General features: G+C 43.7%; 1 protein-coding gene across 1 annotated transcript; it reads left to right on the top strand.

The window, feature by feature from the left end:
- Positions 1-794: 794 nt before the first annotated feature.
- LOC308640400 (PIN2/TERF1-interacting telomerase inhibitor 1-like) lies at positions 795-24,827 on the top strand (the record flags this gene model as incomplete). Its single annotated transcript, XM_081312326.1, has 7 exons — positions 795-912; positions 6,007-6,116; positions 7,796-7,888; positions 9,494-9,572; positions 13,685-13,777; positions 20,212-20,312; positions 24,684-24,827. Exons 1-7 carry the CDS (start codon positions 894-896, stop codon positions 24,825-24,827), a joined length of 639 nt encoding a protein of 212 aa, XP_081168452.1. The 5' UTR covers positions 795-893.
- Between the last annotated feature and the right edge of the window lie 225 nt (positions 24,828-25,052).

The following is a 25,052-nucleotide window of genomic DNA, read 5'->3' as shown; positions in this document are numbered from 1 at the left end:
GAAGTTTACTTTGGGTGTCTAGAATCCTAGTTAAAAGCTGAGTTTCATTTAGACAAGCTTCACACAGGGTCTCCTGGCACCTGGGGAAGGCTTCCTTCCACACTGTCCTAAAGTCCCCAGAAGTCACCTGTCCAAAACCACTTCCTGACTGTCCGCCCCAAGTTCTAATCGCTTACTCCTGGACACAGACACGAATCCACTTTTGTGACCATCCACGAAGCCCATATTCGAATTGTTCTGCTCGGCGCTGGTACGGATGCAGACGCGGATGGGACAAAGGCGAAGCTCCAAGGCGTGTGTTGTAGTGGAGAAGAGACTAAAACCTTGGCCCTGTTGAGGTGTCACTTTACGGGACACGAACGTTTTCCCGAGGTAGTAATCTGCTCAACTTGGGAGCCACGGGCAGACGGTGGAGACGCCCGCTCGCTCCCACCCGGCCCCCCCTCGTCTTCCCGGCTACCTCTCCCGGGGAGCACAGGTGGGACGTGGAGGGGCGGACTCTGCGGGGCCGCGTCTTCCCTCAACTCCTGGTGCTCAGCGTTCTCAGACTACGACCCTAAGGGCGGTGTTCGCAGAGCTCCCTCTCCCGAGACCGCGCCGCTTGCGCGCAGACAGCGGGTCCACGACTCCGTGCGCTCCAGCCCGCGGGCGGCCGCGCCTCTCGCCCCGCCCCGCCGCCCTGGCGCCCCTCCCTTCCGCGATGGCCCTGCCCCGTACTGGTGGCCCGGCCCCGCCGCCCTGGGTCGGGGAGAGTCGCGCGCTGTTGACGTCACCGGCACACACCCTGCCGCTGCCCTCTGCTGGCGTGCTGGTCCCGCGCTTCCAGCCTGGGGACTCGCGGCGGCCTGGTTCAGCAGTCGCCCAAGTCCGGAGGCCCTCGCGCTGCACCCAATATGTCGATGCTGGCGGAGCGTGAGTGTCAGACGTGGAGACCCGAGCCCGGCGCCAGGGGGAAGGTGCCGGCCGGCGCTCAGTGGGGCGGGGGCGACCGAGGTCGGGGTCCGGGCCGGGAAGCAGGGCTCAGCTCGCCCGGTCGGCCGCAGAGATGGTTCAGCCCTGGCTGTGCCGAAAGTTAGCGGCCGGACGGCTCGAGAGAGGCGGGTCCTCACCCTCGGACCTGGACGCACGCCGTGCGTTGGAGAGGGAGGCAGGACGTCCCGGGACGCCGGCTGGTTCCTTCACTTCCCAGGCCCTCAGTTTCCCCAGGTTAAAGAGAGGAAGAGGGCCCCAGGGTCTCTTCAGGCTGTGAAATCCAACTGTCGAAGATGAACTGGACCCAGAAAAAGAAAAGCAAAGGGTTAGAACGTCAAACACGGGCAGTCAGCCTTGGGGTGGGGGTGCGAGGCTAAGGTGTGCTAAGGGGTGCGAGGTGTGTGTCCAAGAGCTTGTTAGTTGGAGTTACTCTTCTCTGGAGTCTTGGCCGCAGCGCCCTACCCTGCTTTAGACATTTACCTTCTGTGAAGTCCCCTAATTCCTCTTTCCTGGAGAAACCGACTTCTGGATGGGACATGTAGCTAAGGTTGCTTGCCACCAGATGGCAGTCGTGCCACAGTCATGAACAGCCGGCCCTTAACTTGGAAGTTGTGTGCTGGCTGAGCAATGAGCAGAAAGAAGCAGCTTATTTACAGACCAACAGCAGCTTTACAGGGATTTTGCACAATTAATGCTGTCAACTTCCTATTATCTAAGAGACCATTGAAGGATTAGGATCACCAAAGGAAATGGGTCAGGCACCATCCCTGTTTTACAGGGATCTCACAATCCCTATTTGACATCCCTATTTTACACCGTCCCTGTTTTACAAATCTTCTGATTTGATGCGGTGATCTCTACATCTTTACATTTTTGCCAGTAAGAGCAGGAATTTTCCATTATTTTTAAATAGAAATTCATAGAAAGAAATTTCTTTCTTATGAGCCTGTAAAGATGACCTGGAAATTGGAACCTAGACTGCTAAGATCTTTTCTGGTTCTCAGTCTTTGATGAATGCTTAATTCAGCATGCACTCGGGAACACTGGCCCTGGTTCTGCTATTTGTTTATGCCTATTTCCTTGATTTGGTTCTGAGTCTTAAAAATTTCTTCTCACTATGTTGGCTTAAAAACTCATGAGATGGTTATCTGACAACAGTTTGGAGTGTTATGGTATATAGGTGTAAAGTGCTATCTGGAGGTATCAGTAATTCAAACTGCATGATTTCGAGAGAATGTTTTCAGTTCTCTCTCTTCCAGGATTACAAATTTTCAAATGTTTGTCATGATAATATATATAACATTTGTTATCTTTTTTCACAATTTGCTGAGTTAATATTTATGTCATTCCCTGTGGTCAGATACTTAGGATTAGAGTTTTCATTTTAGAAATTGGAAAGTAGAAGCATAGAAAAGTCCCAATCCCATAATTTGACTACCTAATGATTTTTTTCCGATAGTTTATAAAAATGGGATCATCCTATAGGTTCAGTTTTGTATACTACTTTTTACCCCTACTTAACATAAGGTAGTGAATATTTTCACTTCAATAAAATGATGTTTCCTTTATTCTTGATGAATGGTCTATATTTAGGCTTTTTTCAACATTTCATTTATTCTGCTTTTTAAATTTACTAATGGTTTTCTTTTTATTTCTCAAAAACATTCTTCAGCTGGGTGCAGTGGCACATGCCTGTAATCCCAGTGGCTCAGGAGGCAGAGGCAGGAGGATTGTGAATCAAAGCCAGTCTCAGTGAGACCCTAAGCAACTGTCTCAAAATAATAATGGTAGTAATAATAATAAATAAAAGGGCTAGGGATGTGGTTAACTCCCTCTGGGTTCAATTCCTGGTGCTCAATCCCCAGTACTGCCAAAAAAAGAAAAAAATCTTCAGCCTGTGTTTAATTATCAGATACTATTCTGTTAGTCTTCCTCATGTTCTTAAGACAAATATTTTATTAGTCTCACTTCTCAGTCTTATATAGTTTGCAGTTTTAGGACCAGGCTTTTTTTTTTTTTCTTTTTTTAATCAACATATTACTTTTTTCATGATGTTTCCTTTCCAAGACCTATTTATTTATTTATGTATTTATTTATGGTACCTGAGTTCGAACCCAGGAATGCTTAACCACTAGCCACATCCCCAGCCCTTTTTTATATTTTAATTTGGGACAGGGTCTTGTTAAATTACATAGGACCCTGTTAAGTTGCTGAGACTAACTTCGAACTTAGCATCTTCCTATCTTAGCCTCCCAAGCTGCTGGGTTTACATGCATGTGTCACTGTGCCTGGCTAAGACAAATTTTGACCTGTAGTCATTACATTTTATAATTATAATATTATAGTTAATGGCTTTTAACGTTCATTGCATTAAAATTTTATATGCAATTTTCTCAATCTTGAATATGTCTTATAACTTTTTTAAATTTTATTTAGTTGTAGATGGACAAAATACTTTTATATTTATTTATTTATTTTTATGTGGTGCTGAGGATTGAACCCAGTGGTTCACACATGCCAGGCAAGCGCTCTACTTCTGAGCCATAACCTCAGCCCCTTGAATAACTTTTTAATAAAAATACATGGGCAGTGTATTTTGAGCTCTTGAATATCTTAAAGTGTTTTTTGAAAAATAGAAAAGGTAGAACTTCTGATCCTGGCTGTTGGGACTCAGTGCACTATTCACAGTAAGCTTGGTGCTGGCAGAGCTGTGTGCTATCAGGCATGAGTGACTGAAAGTGAAGTCCATTGCATTTCTTGTAGAGAGGGTTGTTTATTGGGGTGACCTGAAACATATCGTGGTGGAGCCATTTACAATTAGATCTCCAAATAGGAGGAGCCCCTGCTAGAGAATGATTGAACACATTATCCCAAATAATGATTTAGCAGATTCAGTCCACTCTACCTGAGGCCTAGTGCTATCCTTTATACTGCTGTTCTAGGTTGTCTCAGGGTCCTTAGGCCCACCTAAGGATTAGTATTCACTGGAATTCAGGTAGATGACTCAGCACATAGTCACATGATTCGTTTATTAGAGCTAAAGGATACTAAACCAAGAAGGAAAGGGAAAAGACACATGGGGCAAAGTCCAAGAAAGGCTAGGCACAAGCTTTCACAAGCTTAATTCTTCAAACAAGGAAGTCTCTCAGAAGGAAAGTGGTGTTCAACGTGAGCCGCTTGTACAAGTTCTGACTGTTGGGAACACTCCTGAAATCTAGGTTCCATCCAGAGGCTGACCTTGTTAGCAAGACTTTCAGAGGGTAGCATTCACCCTGCTCTTAGCTCTTTTTTGCACACAGTCTTAACAAGGCTGACATCTGAGCACAGAGCAGATGGGGTGAGTCAGTCAGATCTGGCCAGAGACAGCCCCCCCACCCCCCCACCGTTGCTATCTTTTGGTGGTGCTGGATGTAATCTAGGGTCTTGTGCACATACTGTGCACAGAGATAGTCTTCTTGATAGGATTTCTCAAACTTGAAAACTTGTACAACACTAGAATGAGGAAATGTTGCAGGGAAATAGGGAACATCATAAACAGGCAACGGGGACTAGAGGCATTTCTCTACAGAGAGTGGACTAATCTTCTCAGAACTGACTCCTCGTCCAGGCCTCAGTCAAGACCCCTGGCAAGCACAATGTAGAAATATGGACTCCAACACACCACTAACCAGCATGCATAACGGATACTGGTTAATAAGGCTTATCTCTGGTATGCTGTTCATTAGCAGAGACAGTGCTATGCTGAATATTTACCTAGGTAAGTCAAGTGGTAACTTAGCCACATGGAACATTTTTTGGGGTCATCTTTTTCTTGTAGAACACTATAAATTTGAGTCCAACGTATTTTGCTTTGTAAGTGAACTTTTTCTGCTTACATGCTTTAATGGATTTCTTTTGCCAGGGTGCCCGTAGTTAAAGGTCTCAATTGATTTTTTTTTGTGCAGCACAATGTGCCCCTTTGACTGGATGTTGTTTTAAATCATGTTATTAAACTGGTAAGGTCAGAGGTGGCTGTTGAAGTCAATGTGTTGGATTGATGCAGGCGGTGAACAATTTCTGGTGGTTGGTTATTTATTTGCTTCTAAAAGAATACTTTAATGAGACTCAAAGCAGGTCCCTTGATTCAGTTATGTTACTTTTTCCTTTTTTTCCTTTTTCCTTTTCCTTCCTCCTCTTCTTTCTTTTTTATTTATTCATGCATTTATTTACATATTTATTGAGTGCCCAATATGGGCAAAGTGGTTTTTTTTCTATTTTTATTTCTTGCAATGAGATATAAGAAAGACAAGAAATGAATATCACTCTTAAGAAGGTTATGGTGCAATAAGAAACATAAAAGACTGATATAAATAACTATAATGCAGTAGAATATCAATGCAGTGCCAAAAGAGAAACATAATTTCTTTCAGATGTTCAGAATGAGAAGGAAGAGTATGGTAACTATCTTAAGGTCATGTACGTTGGCAGTCCCTAAGATCTTAACATCAATGGTAAATTGTGGATTAAGGAAAGCTTTGAAGTCAGTAGGATGTTAACGTTTTATAAGGGATTTGGTTTTTGCTTGGGGACATTAGGCAATTTCTTTCTCTCTGTCTCAGATTTTATCATCTGAATGGTACAGATGAGAATATCCCCCTTCACAGGATTACCATGAAAACAGGATCTAATACATTATAGCATTTGGCACATACTGAGTGGCAGTGAGAGCTGTGACGAGGGCCTCTGTTGCTGTGGTAATAATGCTGGCCTTGACAGGTGTTTTTAGTCGCTGCCCACAGGTAAATGCGAAGGCCCCACTGATGACACATCAAGTGTTGTTTGTAGTGTGTCACGTTTAGAGGGAACAGCTTACTCTTAGAGGTCAATTTGTATGTTAATGCAGACGAGGGGAATTGAGCCAGTTGTTGGCATTCCACGGGGTGTTGGATCTACTCTGTATTCACTGAAGCCCATGCAGGTCCTGTGTGCAGGTGTGTGTATCCTTGTATCTCTGGTTTGAACCTTAAGTTGTTGATGAGACTTTTTAATTTATAGGTCGGCGGAAGCAGAAGTGGGCTGTGGATCCAAGAAACACTGCGTGGAGTAATGATGATTCCAAGTTTGGCCAGAGGATGCTAGAGAAGATGGGGTGGTCTAAAGGAAAGGTATTTTGGAGAAAAGCAAACCAAACCAAACCGTGAGCCATGCCAAAAGATTATGAATGAGGAGAAAACATCCTTCTACTGGGAGTCTGAGAGAAATTTATGTTTTGGATAGATAAGTGATTTTTGAGATAAATTGTGTTTCTAGATGTTGATAAAATTAGAACATAAATAGATTAGCTCTCTTTTTCATTTAAACTGCTGTGATAAGCATCTTTTTTAGACATCACCTTTTAATTAGTTACATTGGAATCATACTTAACCTTCACAGCTTCATGCTGTTGAGTCATTTTTAATTCCCCTCTGTAGCTAGAACACACACGTTTTCTCACATTCCATTTATTCCTGACTCCAGTAGGGCTCCTGTGTACCTCCACACTTATTGGATCCTGTCAAGATCTGTGGTAATCTTGTCAAATCCAGTGGGCTCCGTTTTGTCCTCATATTATGGAGCCCTGTAGCAGCAGTGGGCACAGCTGTCCCCTCCTTGAAACACTTGTGTTTTGGTGTCCACAGTACAGCCCCCCTCCCCGCCTTTTTTTTTTCCTCACCAGCCACATCTAAATTTGTTGCTCTTTTTCTTCCTCTAGACTTGAACTTTGGAGCTCCTCTGGTCCAGCTCCAGGCCCTTTTTCTGTACTTCTCGGGTGATATCAGTCATTGACATGCCATACGTGAAGTCCACAACTAGTGCCTGTGCTGTTTCTAGTCCAGGGCTGTCCTCTGCTCTAGGTTTGCAAATTCATTTGTGTACTGGCTTTTCTGCTTGAGTGAGCACCTCAAGGGTGTTATTTTTATTGTAAACCTCTTGACCCCTCCACTCTGTCTTTTCCTTTCCAAGTTGTCTTGGTTTTTGAAAATGGTACCATCTCCCCTTGTACTTGAGCCTAAAACCTTCAATTCCCACGTCGTCTGGAAATTTCTGTGTTTACAGCCCACCGCCCTGGTCCAGCCACTGTCATCGCCTATCCCGATCCCTCAACACCCTTCCCATGCCTCCCCACCTCCCTTTTCCTCTTGGGATCCATTTTGACCTACAGCAGCTGGAGTGATCTTTTAAGATGTACACCTTAGAGCATGTTATTCCCTTGTTCGATATTTCAGTGGTTTCCAAGGGTTTTTAAAAATCAAATTTCTACTGTGACTTGGAAGATCCTGCAAGGTCTAGCCCCTTGCTGTCATTGCATTCTCTTGGCTTACTTGACTTGGGTGTTGTTCAGGTCCTCTAGAGCCAGGCCATGCCTACCTAAAGGTTTTTGCATTTGCTCTCCTCATCTGAATCTCACGAGCGTATTGATGCAGGACCTGGAGTATACCTCCCACTCCTTTCCTGGTGTCATTTTGCAATGCTATATGATAGAGCCATAGACTCCCAATGCCTCCTGTGGTCTTCTATTTGTAGCAGCCCTCTGCTTTTGAGCAGCAGCAAGGGGAGTGTTACCCAGTGTCTGTGTGGGTTTTATATTTGGGCTCAGATAAAAGAATTGATATTCATTATTATGAGGGAATCCTTGGTGTGGCAGACATTGTCTCCTGAGAGTCCACTGGGCTGTGTTGTCTTTGAGGGCAAGGATAGTGTCTCACCCTAGAGTTGACACATTAATTGAACAATTGGTGCAGGAAGAAAGAGACAACCTCTCTACATAAAAAAAAGTGCTAACTCTTGTGTTTAATCTCCACAGGGTTTGGGGGCTCAGGAGCAAGGAGCCACAGATCATATTAAAGTTAAAGTTAAAAATAACCACCTGGGACTTGGAGCTACCATCAATAATGAAGTGAGCAGGGGTGTGCCTTTGGGGTTCTCTTTGCATAATGGACTTTAGTTTTTTAAACATGAAACTTCTAATCCAGTCCAGTTGGTTGAACACTTCCAGCTGTTCGAGTGTAGTCTCTCTGTTTTGGGCAAGGGAAGGGTCCCTGGCTGGCCTGGCCTTCCATCCTGGGCCATGCCCTCCACCACCATGCTTCCTCCTCCTCGTGGGGTCATTTACTTGCTTATGCTAAGAGATCCAAATGAGTTGTATTGATCAACTTTGTAGAAAGTCTTCATTTTATAGAAATCTTCTTTTTAGGAGAGAGAGGATTTTCTGTCTGCCCTTGTGTTCTAATATTAGTTTATATTGTTAAAAGTTGGCATTCAGTTTAGGAAGTTGTGCTAGAAAGTCATGTTCTTTTTCTTTCTCAGTCTTCTGACTGCTGGTGCTCAGCAGCTAAGTGGACTCACATTTTTCCTACGTTGGCACTATGACGAAAACCAGCAGCTGCCATGCCTTTCACCTCAGTGTCTTTGTTTCCTTTAGAAAATATCTTAAGGAAACTTTCTTCCTAAATTCCTGTGGCCAACAGAATCTGGGAGAAAATTAGGAGAATGACTTTAATTAGGTAAACAATTATTTTGATTACTTCAGTAGCTCTGAGTAGTAGATTGGAACAGCTAAAATTTTCAGCCACTTAAGAGTGAGTCTGTGTAAGGTTGTGTTTTGTTTTTGTTTTTGTTTTTGTTTTTGTTTTTTGAACTCAGGGGCATTCCTGCACTGAGGCACATCCCCAGCCCTGTTTTGTATTTTATTTAGGACAGGGTCTCACTGAGTTGCTTAGGACTCATTGTTGCTCATAGCCCTCCTGTCTCAGCCTCCTAAGCTGCTGGGCTTATAGGCGTGCGCCACGCGCCTGGTTGTAAGGTTGATTCTGAATGTAGCTTTGAGAGACAGATAACATGGTCTACTTATTTTCTCAGGAGAAGCATTGCCCAGTAACCCCAGTCAATATGCCTTAACCTTAAGCATTCTTAAAAAGGAGTGCTTAGGAAGGCATGGGAGGCAAATCCTACATTGGAACCCTGCTTCCCAGTGGCTTATATTCTTTTGGAGCTCTTCATTCTCTTATTACAAATGGGTACTCATTGATTCAGGGGACTTGAAGTCCTTCCTTTCTCTTTTCCCAGAGTTTTATAAAATCAAAGTCTGCATGTACAAGTAATCAGAATTGGGCAAAATATTATAGGTTCTGTTGGGTCAAGAGGAGGGCTTCTGTTTTTCTCACTGCTCTTGTCCTTTAAGCTACATAATTTCCCCTACTGGGGGAAAAATGGTAATTTTATTTTGCTTTATTTTAGTATTAAGTACACAGGTTGCCTATTAAGTATTTGATATAATTCAACTTGATAAATCATTCACATGGAAATCAGGACTTGAGTTTCCAGAAATTTCTTAATATTGATCTAGAAGAATAGCATTTCAAGTTTATATATTTCTTGAACCCATTGAAATTTGTCAAATGATATTTTGATGAAACATTTAAAATTTCGTATCAATTGCCAGATTCCCTTGCTTCTAAAATATTTCTTATTTGCCTCTCACACAACTTCTTGGTATTTTCAGGACAACTGGATTGCTCATCAGGATGATTTTAACCAGCTTCTGGCTGAACTGAACACTTGCCACGGGCAGGAAATAGCAGGTAGGGAACTTTAGGGTCGTTGACCTCCAGATTTATAGGAGGTGTCATCTCAGTGTGAAAGGTTCTTGTCAGTTCTTTAATGTAAGCATTATACATCTCAAAGTCAGTTGTGTGAAGCGATATAGATACTCGGTTCTGCTTATGTTGTTCTGGCACTTTACCTGAATGATCCTGTAGCCATCCACAAACACTTTTTCCCCCTTCAGAGTGTGAGAACGGCAAGATTAATCCATTCATTTTATATCTCAAATAGTAAAGTCAGCTTTAAGGAGATGCTTGAATACAAAGAAAAGATGTTTTTAAAATACAAGCAGAAAATATCAAATGAAACCATAAACAGCAGCCGACAGAGGCTTAATAGAAAAGCCTTTTCTATGTTGGTTCTGCCCTCGGTCATTTGTTTTACCTTGTAATTCACGTTAGAGGTTCGATTGCTCAGGTAAGTAACTTCTTCCACCAAATTCCTAGGCTCAAGCAGTCCCCTCACCTCAGTCTTTCGGGTAGCTGGGTCTGCAGGCATGCACTACCTGCCTGGCCGAGCTTGAGTCAGCATCAGGCATCTTCAATAGCCAGTAAATACACCACAGAGCATGCTGCCACGATAGCCATTGGGAAAATGCACAATAAAGCCACAGTATGATGCCATCGCATACTCACTGAAACTAGTAAGACAATGGCAAGTCGCTGAAAATGTGGAGTAGGGGGATTCCCATGGTGTGTAGGCGGCTGTGAGCATTCGAATCAGTTGGGAATTATTTACAAAAGTTGAAGATATGCATGACCTCTTCACGCCTGCCTAGCAGATGCCTGTGCACTTGTCCTGGGAAACATGCACAAGAATTCTGATGATGTTATTTGAAGGATCCTGAAACTCGTAATAGCTCAAATGCTCACCAGTAGTAGAATGGATAAGTGCATTGCCACTTTTGTAAATTCAAAGAAATACATTAGAGTTATTAGAGGTTTATGCAAACATGTTGAACAGGGGTTGGCAAACATTTTCAGGGCCAGAGAAATTTTACAGACCACAAAAATTGCTCTGTCAAAACTACTCCACTAGGATATTGGAATGTGAAAGGCACAGTAGATAATATGTAAATGAAAGTGGCTTTCCCACAAAACTTTACTTACAGAAACAGGTGGCTGGCTGGGTTTGGCCCACAAGCTATAGTTTTGCCCTCTGGTGTTGAAGACTCATCCACTTAATGTTGACCAAAAGAAGATGAACAGAGGTTTATCCAGTGTGATTCTACTTCTATAACCACAAATAGCAGGCAAAACTCTGACATTAAGGTGCCATACTTGGTGGAAAATTATTTTAAAAACCAGAATAAGTATTGCACTGTGGAGGTCATAATATGATGTCCCTGGGAAGGGGCTCCTGCGGCATTGCCTTCTGGAATAGGGTCAGTGTCTTGCTGCTTGACCTAGCTGGCAGTTACAGATACTTGGGAACATCACGCTCCTTTGGCAGCCCCTCTTAAAAAATATGGTTAAAACAAAAATGGCAAAGGGGTAGGAGCAAGGATTAACACAAAAAAATGGGATAGTGATTACCCTTAGATGGTGCTTCTCACCTGGGAGCAATATAGCCACCCACAGGACATCTGGTGGGGTTTAGAGACTTTTTTTTTTGAGATGTAGTGTGAGGTCATTTATTTGTTGACTTTTTCTTTTAAGGAATGAACTCCATTCAATGAACTTTCCTTTTAGAACTGCTTTCATAGTGTCCCAGAGATTTCGATATGTTTGTTGTATCTGTGTTCTCATAGACACATTTTTTAATGTTCCAACCAACAAGATGTTATTGGCATCTCCTAGAAAAAGGCTGTAGCTGTAGCTAAACATCTTACAGAGCATAAGACAGCTGTCCCTTCCTACCATAGACGGACAATTAATTCCTGTGCTCAGATGTCAGTAGTGCAGAAGTTGAAACTCTGAACCAGGAAAAAGCAGCAGAAAATGAGAAGGCACATTGGTGCTGGATGCTTCTGGATACTTTCTAGTGCTGAGTAGTTGCAAAAGGGTTTGCTTTATTTGACTATACAGGTAAGTATATCTACATTTTATTGTGTGTTATCTGGTTACCTTGAGACCCATGATAAAATTTCTGGATCTCTTTTTGGTAGACTTCAGGTGAGATGTAGCCTGTGTAGTTGATGTTACAAGGCTATAATGAGAGTTACCCAGAGTTAACAGGCCCAGCAGTTTAAATACCAGGGATCAACTTCTACCTTAATGAATATCCAGTTATGTATAAATGAGAGTCACTTTTCCTAAACAAGTTTGGTGTTATGACTTGGGTGTCAGACTTGAAGTGTCCTTGCCATCACCGTACCCACAGAAGTGAAGACCTCTGTGCCTGGGATTCTTTTCTCAGAGGCATTCACATGCTATCCTTCACAGGGAAAGAGTCACATTTGAACTTTAGTATTGTAACTTTTTTACTTAGTACTTGAGAATACTCTAACTTTTCAGGCCAAAGGAATCCAAGAAATTATCTCATCCAAGATCCCATAAAGAAAGGATCAATGAGGTTCAGTTTTATGGGGAGGGAGCAGAGAAAGCAGATTTTTCAGCAGTTTGCTTTTGAACTTTTATGGTGATAGCTGGTGAGTGAGTTTTTCTACTGTTGGTTTCAAGATTACTGCATTCTCAGAGAGGGATGCCATTGAAGTAGTTCTGGGAACCCTGACTTAGGTGTTCCTTATCCTGCACTGATGGTTGGGGCTCAGCATGATGACTGTAGTGGCCCTTCCTGGCATGTCCCAGGAAGTGCAGATGGGGGGCTGTTTCAAGGGACCCACTGGAGCCCCTTATTATTGTCAGGAAGGCTGTGAGTGTCTCACAGATTTCAAGAGTGGTGCCTTGTCCTCTCACAGCCTCCTTCACAGGTTCATCTGTATAGGGTTTATTTTCCCTTTCTGTCTGAAACCTGAAAGTATGACATAATCTGAAAGCTGCTGAGTTATTAATCCGTAGGTAAGTTCCACTTCCAGACCACTAGAGGGGGCTGTAGCCTTATGGCAGTGATCCGGCAGTTAGCAGAGGTCTTCCATCTCTCTCTAGCTCAGTACAGTCCAGACCAGGCCTTCCTATTGACCATCCCTGGGCTGACAAGATCCTTTACAATATTCCTTTCAGAGAAGCCTGTCCCAAGGAGCTGACCTGGAAAACTGACATGTTATATTTTCCTGCCATGTTGTCTTCAGTAAATACAGTGTCTTCATCCCAGTGATTTTTCTGGTCACAGTCACATACTACATATATTAAAGTTATAAATGACAGTAATCTCATAATATGTTTTTCTGCAATAATAATATTTTTATTCCCTTAAGATCACCACAAATTCATACCATTTGCCTTTTTACTAAGCAGACATTTTGTTCTGTCCTCTTATTCTTTAAAGTTTCATTTCTAAAAATTCTTTCAGATTTTCTTCCTCCTCTAGATGGCATCTTACATTGCTTTAGTGTTTTGCCACCAGAGAATTGACACTTGGTGTTACTGTTATCTAGACCACAGACCCTTTTCATTTCTTTCTGTATTTTCAGGCTTCATCCATTTGCATGTGCAGTTTTATCCCAAGTGTAGACCCAGGCAGCCCCACCATGATTAAGATGCAGAATCATCTATTCTGCATCTGTATAGTTTTGCAATTTGAGAATGTTATGTAATACAGTAGATACCCTTTTTAGATTGACCTTCCTCACTAAGCAAGTGCCCTGAGGTTCATCTAGATTGATGTGTGCATTGACAGCTCAGCCCTGTCTGTTGTAGAGTAACATTCCCCTGTGAGGATGTGCCAGAGTTGGCTCAGTTGTTTGTTAACCTGTTGAAGAACTTTTGGGTTATAGCCAGTGTTTATAAGGTTAATATGAACACTCATGTATAGATCTTTATGTGTTGATTTCTTATCCCCAGAACTTTGTACATTTCTGGAGTGTACCCTTGCCTGATCCATAGTGCACAGTTGAAAAAAATAATCCAGATCATTTGATTAGAGCTCAAAAATAAATGATGGGGCTCCTACTAATATTTAAACATGACCATTGATTATATGAGGATGGATTACACAGATTTTAATGTAATGTTTTTCTTATTTTTTAAAGACTCCTCAGACAATAAGGAAAAGAAATCTTTTAATCTTGAGGAAAAGTCCAAAATCTCTAAAAACCGGGTCCATTACATGAAATTCACGAAAGGTAAGCTGTAGCCTTTCTTTATCTGTTGTAGTCTGTGCGGAAGCTGAGTTTCCGGAAGCATTCTCAGCGTTTCGCCAGCAGAGGTGACTTGCTACGTGTGCCAAGTGGGGAAGTCTGGACCAGTTAAAATGCAGACTCGGCTTGTGGAGCAAAAGGCCCAGTTGAGGCTCCACACTGGGCAGGTCCTGTGACAAAGCTGAAAACTGAAGTCAGCATGCTGCTTTGAGGAGAAAGGGGACATTATGTGGCTAGGTCAGAAAATAATGTTATCATTCAACATTTTTAACTACATCTTAGTGTTTGCAGAGCTGAATGTTGGTGTTAAACGCTTCCTAACAAGCCTGTTCAGAGAATCCTGCTCCACATGGAGATTTCGACTAAGAAAATTTGCATGCCCATGTTGACCCTTTCAACACTCCTGTCTCTCCATCCCATGGAGTGTTGATATAGGCATCCCAGGACCTTCGTGGAGATGGTGTTGGAGAACAGGGCAGTGATTCCTACCTTGCCATCACCATATACCCACCCCTCGCAGCTCCTTGGGTGCAGTTGTGCCATGTAGCCACCAGGTGGTGTTCTTGTACTGGTGAGAAACCACTTACCTTGAGCTAATCAACTCCCCAGGAGTTACTCCTAGAACAGCCACAACACTTATTTTTATGTAATATACTTAAAATGTACCAAAAATGATGCAGATCGTGCCCTGATCCAGGCACCATTGGCTTGTTCTTCCCTGTCAGACTGGATGTATGTGTCTATCTTGATATGCCAGGAAAAGCATTTCTTGCTTCAGACTTGGTGGCTGGACTGGGGAGGGTTTGCCCCCAGAACCCACCCTGAATAGCAGTGGGATATGGAATTCCCACTCCTCTAAACTGTTGATGGTGTTTCTTGTTTGGGATGAGGACCCCAAAGGATAGAACTGTGTTTGGTTTAACTGAGAGGCTATGGCAGAGCTGAGGGGATTTGGAGCTGAACAACTTCAGAGCTGTGAACAGGAGAAACTGAAACTTCCTCTCCCTCTCTCCCAGTAGGTCTATTTTGAGTTACTTTTGTGTCATCCCATTTTCCTCTCAGACAAAAACTTAGTTCTTAACTTGAGGTTGTGACTTCTGAGCAGGTTCTGTCCCCCCTTCGGCCTATTGCAGGCAGAAGATAGACTTTGTTGGCCCCTCTGTCATTTTGAGGAGACAGTAATGGTCCTTTCACACCCAGCCCCTTAAATAGCCCTCTTTTTTTCATCAGATCCAATAGAAAAAAATAGAGATGCAGCGGAATGGCTGTTGAGCACAAGCTGTTGCACAGCACGAGAATGACACGGAGAGCACCCCGCAGCTGCTCTGTGGCATGGCAGTCTTTTAAGCGTGCCACCCTGCAGGTGGAGTCTTCCTTTGTCCTCTACTGCCTGGCCGCATGCCCAACTTCATCTGGAACAACTGCCCAGGAGAGGGTGTGCCTCTAGTCTGCTTTAATCTGCTCAGTGCCGGAAGTACCTGCCTTCTATTTGTAGCTAAGCTACTCCCGTGCTGGTGATCCTGTCAAAGGGCTCGGTGCATCGTGCCTTCATTTTCTCTTTTAAAATGAGGCTTGCATATTCATTAGCCTTATTTGAGGAGAAGGGAGACATTAGTATGCAGAGAAAAAAAGAGTTCAAGAAATGTTAGAGAGGTAGAAGAAGAGATTGAGTTGAGAAATGGAGGTCATGCAATCTGAGAATAAGTAGAAAAGATGAGAAGGAAGCAGAAATCCAGGTAGTGAAGAAAGTGATTATTTACCCTCCGTCTGCACCATCCACAGTGAAAGCTTATTTTAAAGGTCTTTGGATCTCCCTCAGAGTCGTGTTGTCACTGGTGTGAGCGATAAGCTTCAGACCTCCTTTGTCCGTTACTCTCTCAGACACATCATTGACCGTTTTCCTTCTTTCGGACTCATTTTCTTCTTGTAAAGCAAGGAAACGTCCATAAGCACTTATGAGTCTCTCGCCTAGGTTGTGTTTTATGATTTGTGGGTGAGGACCTCTTTTATGGAACTTGTGCTCTTTTTTTTTTTTTTTTTAAAGAGAGAGAGACAGAGAGAGAGAGAGAGAGAGAGAGAGAGAGAGAGAGAGAGAGAATATTTTAATATTTATTTATTTTTTTTTTTAGTTATCGGCAGACACAACATCTTTGTTTGTATGTGGTGTTGAGGATCGAACCCGGGCCGCACGCATGCCAGGCAAGTACGCTACGGCTTGAGCCACATCCCCAGCCCTGGAACTTGTGCTCTTTACGTCGTGAGTAAGAGGGAGTAAAATACCCACAGCTGTGCTCATGATGAAAGTGACTGATTCACTGAGTTGGAGTGCTCACATTGTGATTCCATGTATGGACCAGGAAGATGACTTTTTTACTTTTTTAAGAGTCTCAGGCCTTGAACTCAGCCTCTTACATAGCTGGGGTGACAGGCATTTTATATAGCTTGCTGAAGACTGGACGTAAATATTTTGCCATAGCAGGTGGTGTTGGAAATTTTGCTACTGCCTAAACATCAATGATATCATTTAAGTTCTTTTACATAATTATTTTTCAAGCTCCAAATATATAATTTTGACTTGAAAAAATTTGTTGTATAATTTTAAGTTACTTTCATCCATATTTGTTTAAAACCCAATTCCAGTGAAAAATATTTAGTGAGGCCACATCTGCCAAAGGGAAAATATCAATTTATGTAAAACTATTTTGAAGGCTTTTTCTCTCTGTGGTGGGAAACACGGCGTGTGAGGGGCTGCATTAGCCGGAGAGGTGCACTCAGCACTACAACCTGGGCGACCTTCTCACCCACTTTAGACACTTCTCTCTGTGGACACGCATTCCAGGTAGTTGGCAGATGCAAGCTGGCAGACTCTTGCTAAGGCGGATGCTGATAGTGAGGCCCCTGGTTCTCTCCTCTTTTCTTCAGAGTTTGAATACCGAGCAGCCCCACTTGGACCTTGTCAAGAAGGCGCTGTCTCCTCATGGCTTATTAGGGCTTGGTGTTCCACCCCACACTATTCTTTCAAACCCCTGGCTTCCTTTGTGGAAGTTGCCCTTGTTTTTTGCCCTGGGCTCTCAGTCCCCTATGTTGCATCAGAAAGAAAATCAAGTATAGTGTTAATGTATTCTTGGTTTCAGAATGCAAATGAGTTTTTAAATAATTTAAGCTACTACAGAAGCCTTAAATTTTTTTTAAATTTAAAATAAATACATTTCTGAAACCTATGTTTGTTTGCCCTTGTGCCTTTTTACTCTGAACAAACTCTACTTTTCTAAACATTTTTTGAGCCTCGGTTATAATTCACTTTTGTCCACAGGTACTGAGTTATTGCTTTTGCTCTTAAACTAAGTGGTTCCCAGTCATCATGACGCCTCCGTCCTGTTTTCTGTTGGAGCTGCCTTTGCTTCCCTCAGACATCTTGATAGGGCATCCGTGTTTGGCTAATTAGTAATGTCCCTCCTTCCGTTCACCATCCTGCGTGTTTGGACAGCCTAATGACTATGATTATTAGGCAGACAGCTGAAGTGAGCCTAGGTGCAGTGCTCCTCTGTCGCGCTGACCATGCATGCATGGATGTTGTTACTCAGTTTATACATTCTTAAGAAAACTTTCTTCCCAGTTCGCAAAGTGCTGTGGCCAGTTGAAGGCTGACCAATAGATGAACCAAACCCAGATGGACAGCATGTGTTTCCTAGTCTATTCAGTTTGTTTGTAGTTACTGTTTTCTCTAAGATCTAAGTTTGTCAACACTATTTGCTGTGACTTCACCATAGTTCAGAACTGAGGCTAATAAGCTTTCAAAATTCACTTTTAATGTGCATATTTTATTCACAAGTGATCATGATTTTATAATGCTTACAAAATATTCAACCAGGACCATTAATTAATAATGATCTCAATCACATCCATTTTCACCCACCTTAGGTTTCTTCCAGTCGTCTCTGACACTTGTTTCTTCTCTGTGTTCTCGATTTCCAGATCAGATTCAGAGCAAAGCCTGTAGTAGTCCTAGTCCTGGTTTCTGCATTTACTTAAGTGAACTTTGCTAGAGGGTAGAAGGCTCTGATGGGAGAACCGGTGACCAGAACTTTAGGAACACCTGTACCTGCCTTGGCACTGCCCACTGTCTTGGCAGTGTCCCTCTGAGGTTTAGATTTGTTTTCATTCTCTTTGTGTTCCTATCTTGACACCTTGTGTTAGGCTTATGCTTTCCCATGTGCCCTCCCTTCTTGGCTCCCTCCAGCTTTTCTTTGTAAAAGAGATCTTAATTTGCATTTCCTTTTAGGGTATCTCTTCCATTCAGGGAGAGAGGTTAGGATAGGGGGGCAATGTGTTTTGAACCAAGCGCAGGCTCCCTTTTCTGAAGTAGAAATTGCCACCCTGTGTGCTTTGCAGTGGAAAATGGGTCTTACTGGTGACAGCTGAGGTAGATCTCTGCGCCTCCTCAGAGTTTGTCCACCTTGAGGCCCCACGGCCAGTTGTCTTCCCCACTTTGCTGGTTTGTTTCCTGAGTTCCTGCTGTGAGAGGTTTCATTCTGTTTTGGGTTGGGCTTTCCTTGGGGTCTTTTTAACTGTCAGAACCAGGAGTGCTAGTTAGCTCAGGTGGAGTACTAGTTAGCTCAGGTGGAGTGCTAGTTAGCTCAGGTGGGAGGAGAGCAGTGCTCAGAGCCTTAGCGGGGGGACGGGGGTCTCCTGACAAGAACAGATTGTACTGGCTGCATGCACCCTTTCGTCGGGTGCTGCTGTCTCTGAAAGTGGTTCTGGAAAGGAGTTTTGTTTGTTTCAGGGAGTCACTGAGTGACCATAGCCCCAGCCATGGTCAGTGAACCAGAACCTTCCAGGTCATGTCATTACTTTGCCAAATTGGTTTGCTACAGGAAGCCAAGAGATTAGTGCATCCCTGACAGCTGAACTTGGCTTCCCACTTGAAATGCAGACCTACGGCTGTCCTGGGCCACCCCCTCCCCACAGCCACCAGACTTGACAGTGTAGTGCGTTTTAAAGTGCACTTGCCATGAAGTTGACAAATGGGAACGGATTGGCCCGCTGCTCACAGGGTGTTATTGGTTAGGAGTGGAAATGCCAAAGTAGTGAGTTTTAAGTTAGTTGGCTTGTAGGTTTAAAATTAAGTTCAAGTTTAGTTTTGAAAATAAGAATCATACACTGCTGGTGGGACTGTATATTGGTGCAACCACTGTGGAAAAGCAGTATGGAGATTCCTCAGAAAATTGGGAATGGAACCACCATTTGACCCAGTTATCCCACTCCTTGGTTTATACCCAAAGACTTAAAATCGGCATACTATAGTGATAACAGCCACATCAATGTTTATAGCAGCTCAATTCACAATAGCTAGACAATGGAACCAATCTAGACATCCCTCAATAGATGAATGGATAAAGAAAATGTGGTATATATATTCAATAGAATATTACTCAGCTTTAAAGAAGAGTGAAAGTATGGCATTTGCCAGTTAATGATTGGAGTTGGAAGCGAAATAAGTCAATCCCACAAAACCAAAGGCCAAATGTTTTCTCTAATATGTAGATACTAATTCACAATAAGGCGGGGCTCACTAGGGAAGAATAGCGTTGCCTTAGATCAGGTAGAGGGAAGTGATGGGAGGGAGGGGAGGGGATGTGGGCATAGGAAAGACAGTAGAAGGAAGCAGACATTATCACTGTATGTACATATGTGACTGCATGACCAATGTGATTCTGCAACATGTACCCTCAGAAAATGAGAAATTATATCCCATCTATGTATGATAGGTCAAAGTGCATAAATGCATTCTACTGTCATGCATAACTAATTGAAAAAATTAAAAAAAAACAAATAAGAATCATAGATCTTTAGGGCACTATTTTTACCAGAGCCATTTAATTTCTGCTCTTGTTAAATAATCTTGTATTTAAAGATGATAATAACTATTATGGTTAAGAACATTTTTAAAAATTTGAATTTAATCTTTAAAATTTTCATTCATTCAGTTAATAGCTTGAGATCCTGTGTCAATTATTAACTGAACAGTGTAAATCTAAAATGTTTGTAGCTATATATGGAACAATATTTTAGTTATGCATTTCATAATCCTGTATAAGTAGCAGTGTCTTTGTAAAGTGACCCAGAAGTGGCACCTTGAAGGCATACAGATTGTGGGGCCAGCCTTGGAATTTGGGTGTCATGGCCGTGTGCTCCAGGTTGTTCCTGTAAGGGTCCTGGTTCCAAGACGTTTACCTGGCTTTAAATTTAATTAATATTATTGAAGATTTGTGATCTGTGAAGTGGGACAGAATTTCATAGTTAACAAAATTGTGTGTTTTCCAAAAACTGTTTTCCTTTCAGGATTTGCATAATTTGTGCTTGTGCTCCTCATGTTAGAGTGAATGGCCTTACCAAATAGCCGCGTGTTATTTTCCTAGGGAAGGATCTGTCATCGAGGAGCAGCACGGATCTTGACTGCATTTTTGGGAAAAGGCAAAGCAAGAAGACTGCTGAGGTACTGAGTAGCCCAGTGGAGATGGTGTGTTTCCATGCAGCTTGGTTTTCAAGTGGGTGTGGGGCTATTCTGTGTCTGTTACTAGTAGTACTTTTTAGACACAGTCCCCCTGCAAAAAAACAAAAATAGGAACCACTTTTAGCAACTTCATACAAAAGTTCAGTGTGATCCTTTTAATGATAGTAGCTGATTGCTAAGTTTTGTAAGGAATCTCCTAAGAGGATATGTGCTCTCTGGTCTTTGCTTTTGTTTTTTGTTCTGAGGGGTGAGGACTAGGTTAAAGTCGGGAAGAATGCCTATTGCTGATGTAGTCAAAGGGGAAGGTACCTCCTGCCACCAAAAGCAGGGAGGCGTGTGCTGAGAGGTTTGCCGCTCTGTCCAGACTGCACCTTGTGTTTGGAGTTTGCCGTGGGGAGGAAGAGCGTCCCTCACGTGCTCTACTACTGCCTTTCCATCTGGAGAGCATGTGGACAGGGCATCATCTGGAGGATCCATGGGTGTGGCCTCCCTCGTGCATTACTACTTGTTTCAAAACTGGAACGTGAGGATGGGTGACCTCACTACCCACATGGTCCGTTGTCCTAATGATGAAACTGGGCTGTATAGGCACACATTTGTTGCACCTCTTCCCAGTAGAAGAGCCAGCTCTGTATGTAGTTTTCAGTTCAAAATAAATTTTTGAACTATAGATTATTCTAGAGATACTGGGATAAAATAATTTTTTTTTATTTTATAGTTTTTTGTCTAAGAAAGCCTGGAATATTTGGTTGCTGCAGCTATTGATCAGCTGATCTGTGTCCTGATTGGTTCCTGTAGGAAGAGAAAGAAGTCTTGTTTGATTTATTCCTGGCATTTTCCCAGACTCACAGATGTCTTTCCAAGGGTAATAGATTAGTTACTTAAGATTCTTAGAAACTCTTGGATTACCCATGACCAGCATTTTGTTAGGAAACTCCTTCTAGGGCTGGTATTGAATGCCTAGGTCTTTCAGCATCTTTTTGCACCCCCACCCCCTACCTTCAGCAGAGGGGAGACCTGGCTCCTGGTGGCCTGCTGCGGCCGGGGCTGCAGGGTCTGTGCCAGGTTCAGGGAAGGCAGCTGCTCCTCAGGTACGAGGTGCTCTGACATCCAACCACACTGGATGTTCCCTCACAAGGACTGCTGGGAAGCGCAGTGGCCATCTTACAGGCTCATTGTCATATCTCTGCATGTCTGTGGTTGTCGTGAGGCCTGGGTCAGGCTGCGCTCCCTCGTTCACTGAGGACTTTGCATCTGCCTTGCCTCACTTTCTCTGAGTCTCTCTGGCTGTCCTCAGCAGTGTCCATATCCTTTGGAGAACCTGGCCCTGTGCTCTCATGCCCTGTCACCACTCTACCCCCACAGGCGCCCCCCTCCCCGCCCCCACGGTCACACTTGTAGCTTTACAGCAGCCCCATGTCCTCCCTGCCTTGCTCCTCTTTCTCTCTCCCTGTCACCTAACCCTCACCTTCTCCGGCAGCCTTTGCAGTCTCCAGCTTAGCTGATCAGGAAAGGACGTGTTGCTGTAGCATTGGTAGCCCACAGCTCATGTGCTAAGTGCAGAAGCTTCTCTGCAGGAGAGCAGAGCTCCCTCGTCCTCTGTCGGGCTCCACTTGAAGGACTTGCTGGTATCAGGTGCCAGAAGGTTTGTCCACACTCCCTGGTGTTACTGGACTTAGTGGTGGTGGTCTTGTAGTCAGGACAAAGCAAGAAGTTCCCTTGGAGGTCTTCAGTGTTCTCTAGTGCTGGCCAGAGAAAAGTCACTTTTTTCCAATTGGTGAAATGTGGTCATCCTTGGTGTTTGGCTGTGTTTTGAGCAGGGTTTCTGTGCAGTGCTGTCCCTGGCACTCTGGGCTGTGTTCCCTGCTGATGTGTGTGTGGCTGCTGACTGCCTGGTCTTCTGTCCAGTGCAGCTGTTAGTGTGTTCCTGGTTCTCACAGGGAGCTTTGAACAAATGCTGGTGCCAGGCTCCCCCTCCAGACCAGTTAAGTCCAAGCCATGGGTTAGGGGCCAGGCATCTGTATTTTTAAAGGAAAGAATTTTAAAGTGTTCCCCGCTAATTCTGGTGAGGACCAGTGTGTGGTAGAGGAGAGGGTTGAGAATGCCAGCCTGAAGTGCAGGTGTACCGCCTCGGCCTCTGGTGTCACCAGTGTGGCTGCAGAGGGGCTTGCTGAGCGGAGGATCCTGGTTGCAGGTCTGGCTGGGGCCTGAGAGCCTGCCCTCTGGCGCCACAGGTGCTGCTGGCCTGTGCAGCGTGCTGAGGAGTTGGCACCTACCTGCATGGATACTGAAAAGTCTAGTTGAATGTGATCGCTTTTAAGGCAATAAGTAAAAAGTCCATAAAGGAGGGTCAGTTTAAGTTTATCTTTAAATACATGTGGGTTTTCATATGGTAAGTTCGCTTTTATTGAGGTACACTGTGTCTTTTTTGGGGTAAATTGTTGCTGGGAAACCCTACCATGTTAGTTACAGCAGCCCTGACAGAGAAGGGTTTAAGAAGTTTTTGATGAGATTTGTTGGAAAATACAGCCTCTTGGCTCCTGTTTGCTGTTGGAAGGAATACTGCTATTTTTCCTCCCTGACTCAGCTGGAATGTATATTTGGCATCGTGAAGGCCATGGTGCTGCCAGAGGTCAGACACCTCAATAGCCTGGGATCCTGTGGTCATGCGGAATGTGAAGGGTCAAGGCCCTCTGGGAAAGGGCCAGCCCTGATCTGTCTTCGACACCTAGATGCGCAAGACCTTGGCAGGAGCAGTTCCAGCCCAGGCACGTCATCTCTCACAGCTGGCCAGCCTACTGTTGTTAATTTCCACCCCCGAGTCTCATAGAAATTATAATTTTATTTAGCATCTGTGTGCAAACACTGTGCTAGACACCTTAATGCTATCTTGTTTAGTCCTCACAACAATCTTATGAAGTAAGCATTTGCACCCTGTTTTTAGCAGTGAGGAAACTGGGACTCAGAAATGTCAAAATGCTCCAGAGTGACACAAGTGGGATTTTAATACTGGTCCCTCCAACTCCACACTCAGTGTCCTCCTGTCACACTGCTGCCACTGTTAATGAACATTTTTCCATTAAAAAAAATTCACCTTTATTATTAAGATATGGTTTAGCAGTTTTCTTTAAGATTTTTATCAGAGAGGCCACTAGTTACTGTATCTTAACTTTGAGGGAAAATGGTTGGCTGTTCCCATTTTGTGAAAAACAATAGTTTAAATTTCAGAACTTTGCTGGCTTCGGAGTTCAGAAGCATGTGACCGAATGCCTGGCCTTGGAAGCTGGAGACTGAACGAGGAAAGAGCTGACTCGAGTTTCTGGAGCACACCTGCTGGGTCACTGGTGTCTTTTCTGGTCTCTCAAATAGGTCGATGGATCTGGTTATATTTATATCCAAAAAAAAAGCAGCAAAAAAAAACACAAACAAACAAACAAACAAAAACCTTGACTGGTGGTCCTAAGGGGTTTGCTTTTTGATAGTTTTCATTTTGAAGCGGTACCGCTTCACAGGACATTGCAAATCCAGTATAGAGGAGCCTTAGGCGCCCTTTCCCCATGTCCCTAGTTGCTGCACCTTGTATAATTTTATTAGGGTTCTCTAGAGGATCAGAATCTTCAGGAGGTATGATTATAAAAAGGGAACTTATTAGGTTGGCTTACACAACCAAAAGCTGGATAGTCCACAGTCTGCAGGCTGGAGAGCTGGAAGAACTAGTAGCTGTGCATCCAAGATGCTGATACCTCAGAACAAGAGGGAAATCAACAGTGCTATCCAAGTCTGAGACGGAAGGCTTCTGGAAACTTCTTGGAGAATCACTGGCAGAGTTCACTTTGGAAGAGTGAAGGACCGAGAGTCTGATATCCTTAGGAGATCGCAGAAGCAATGATTCGCAGCAGCAATCAAGAGCCTGTTCAGGAAGAATCAGCTTGCTGCTTCCTTGTTCTTCCAACTTTTATTCCATACAAGCCAGCATCGTATTGGATGGGGCTGCCCACTTCAATTTGCTATCCCACATGCCAGTCATTTCTAGACACCCTCACTGACACACCCAGAAGCATCGACCTTCTGCATGTCTCCATCCAATCAACTTGACCATTCAAATTAACCATTAAAATAATGGTGGTAGGTTAGAACCAGGTAGCGGGCATTGGTGCAGCCTGGGTGTATAGCCCTCTGGAGACTGAGTGGGGACTGTATCTACTGTCTCAGCCAGGGTTCTGAACTGTCCTCACCCCAAGATGTCTCCCTCTCACTACCTCTGATTGTAGTCAGGCGCCCCTCCATCACCTACCCTAACCTCAGGTACCCACTGCTGCCAGCAGAATTGACTAATCAGAAATAGAGCCTCACTTATATCGACCTCTGCTCTCACAGCTTGGACCTGAATATGCCCAGTTGGCTGTGGTTAGTGAAGGGGTCAAGAGTGATTGTGCTGTCAGTGACCTGCCTCCTCTGCCTGTCCATTCCTACATCTTCTTCTGCCTTCTGTCTTTTGGGTCTCTAGAGAACTTGTTGTAGAACTCAGATCATGTGACATTGTTCAAGTCTGGGCATGTCGATTAAGCTGTTTACTTTAATAAGTTCAGGAGCATTCCACACTATAAAGTGATGTGCATATCCAGGATGCACACTGGTCGTCTGCACTGTATTGATGTGGGAGACTTCTCTGGGCTTGTCTCAGGGTACCTTTATCACAGGGAGCAAGGAGACCTTTAAATGTCATGCAGGATTGGTTTGTTTGTG

This window comes from Spermophilus citellus (genome assembly GCF_964194105.1).
Source record: "Spermophilus citellus genome assembly, contig: SCAFFOLD_161, whole genome shotgun sequence".
Classification (NCBI taxonomy): Eukaryota; Metazoa; Chordata; class Mammalia; order Rodentia; family Sciuridae; genus Spermophilus; species Spermophilus citellus.
The sequence above is the reverse complement of the archived record's forward strand: the minus strand, read 5'-3'. Positions and strand labels throughout refer to the sequence as shown.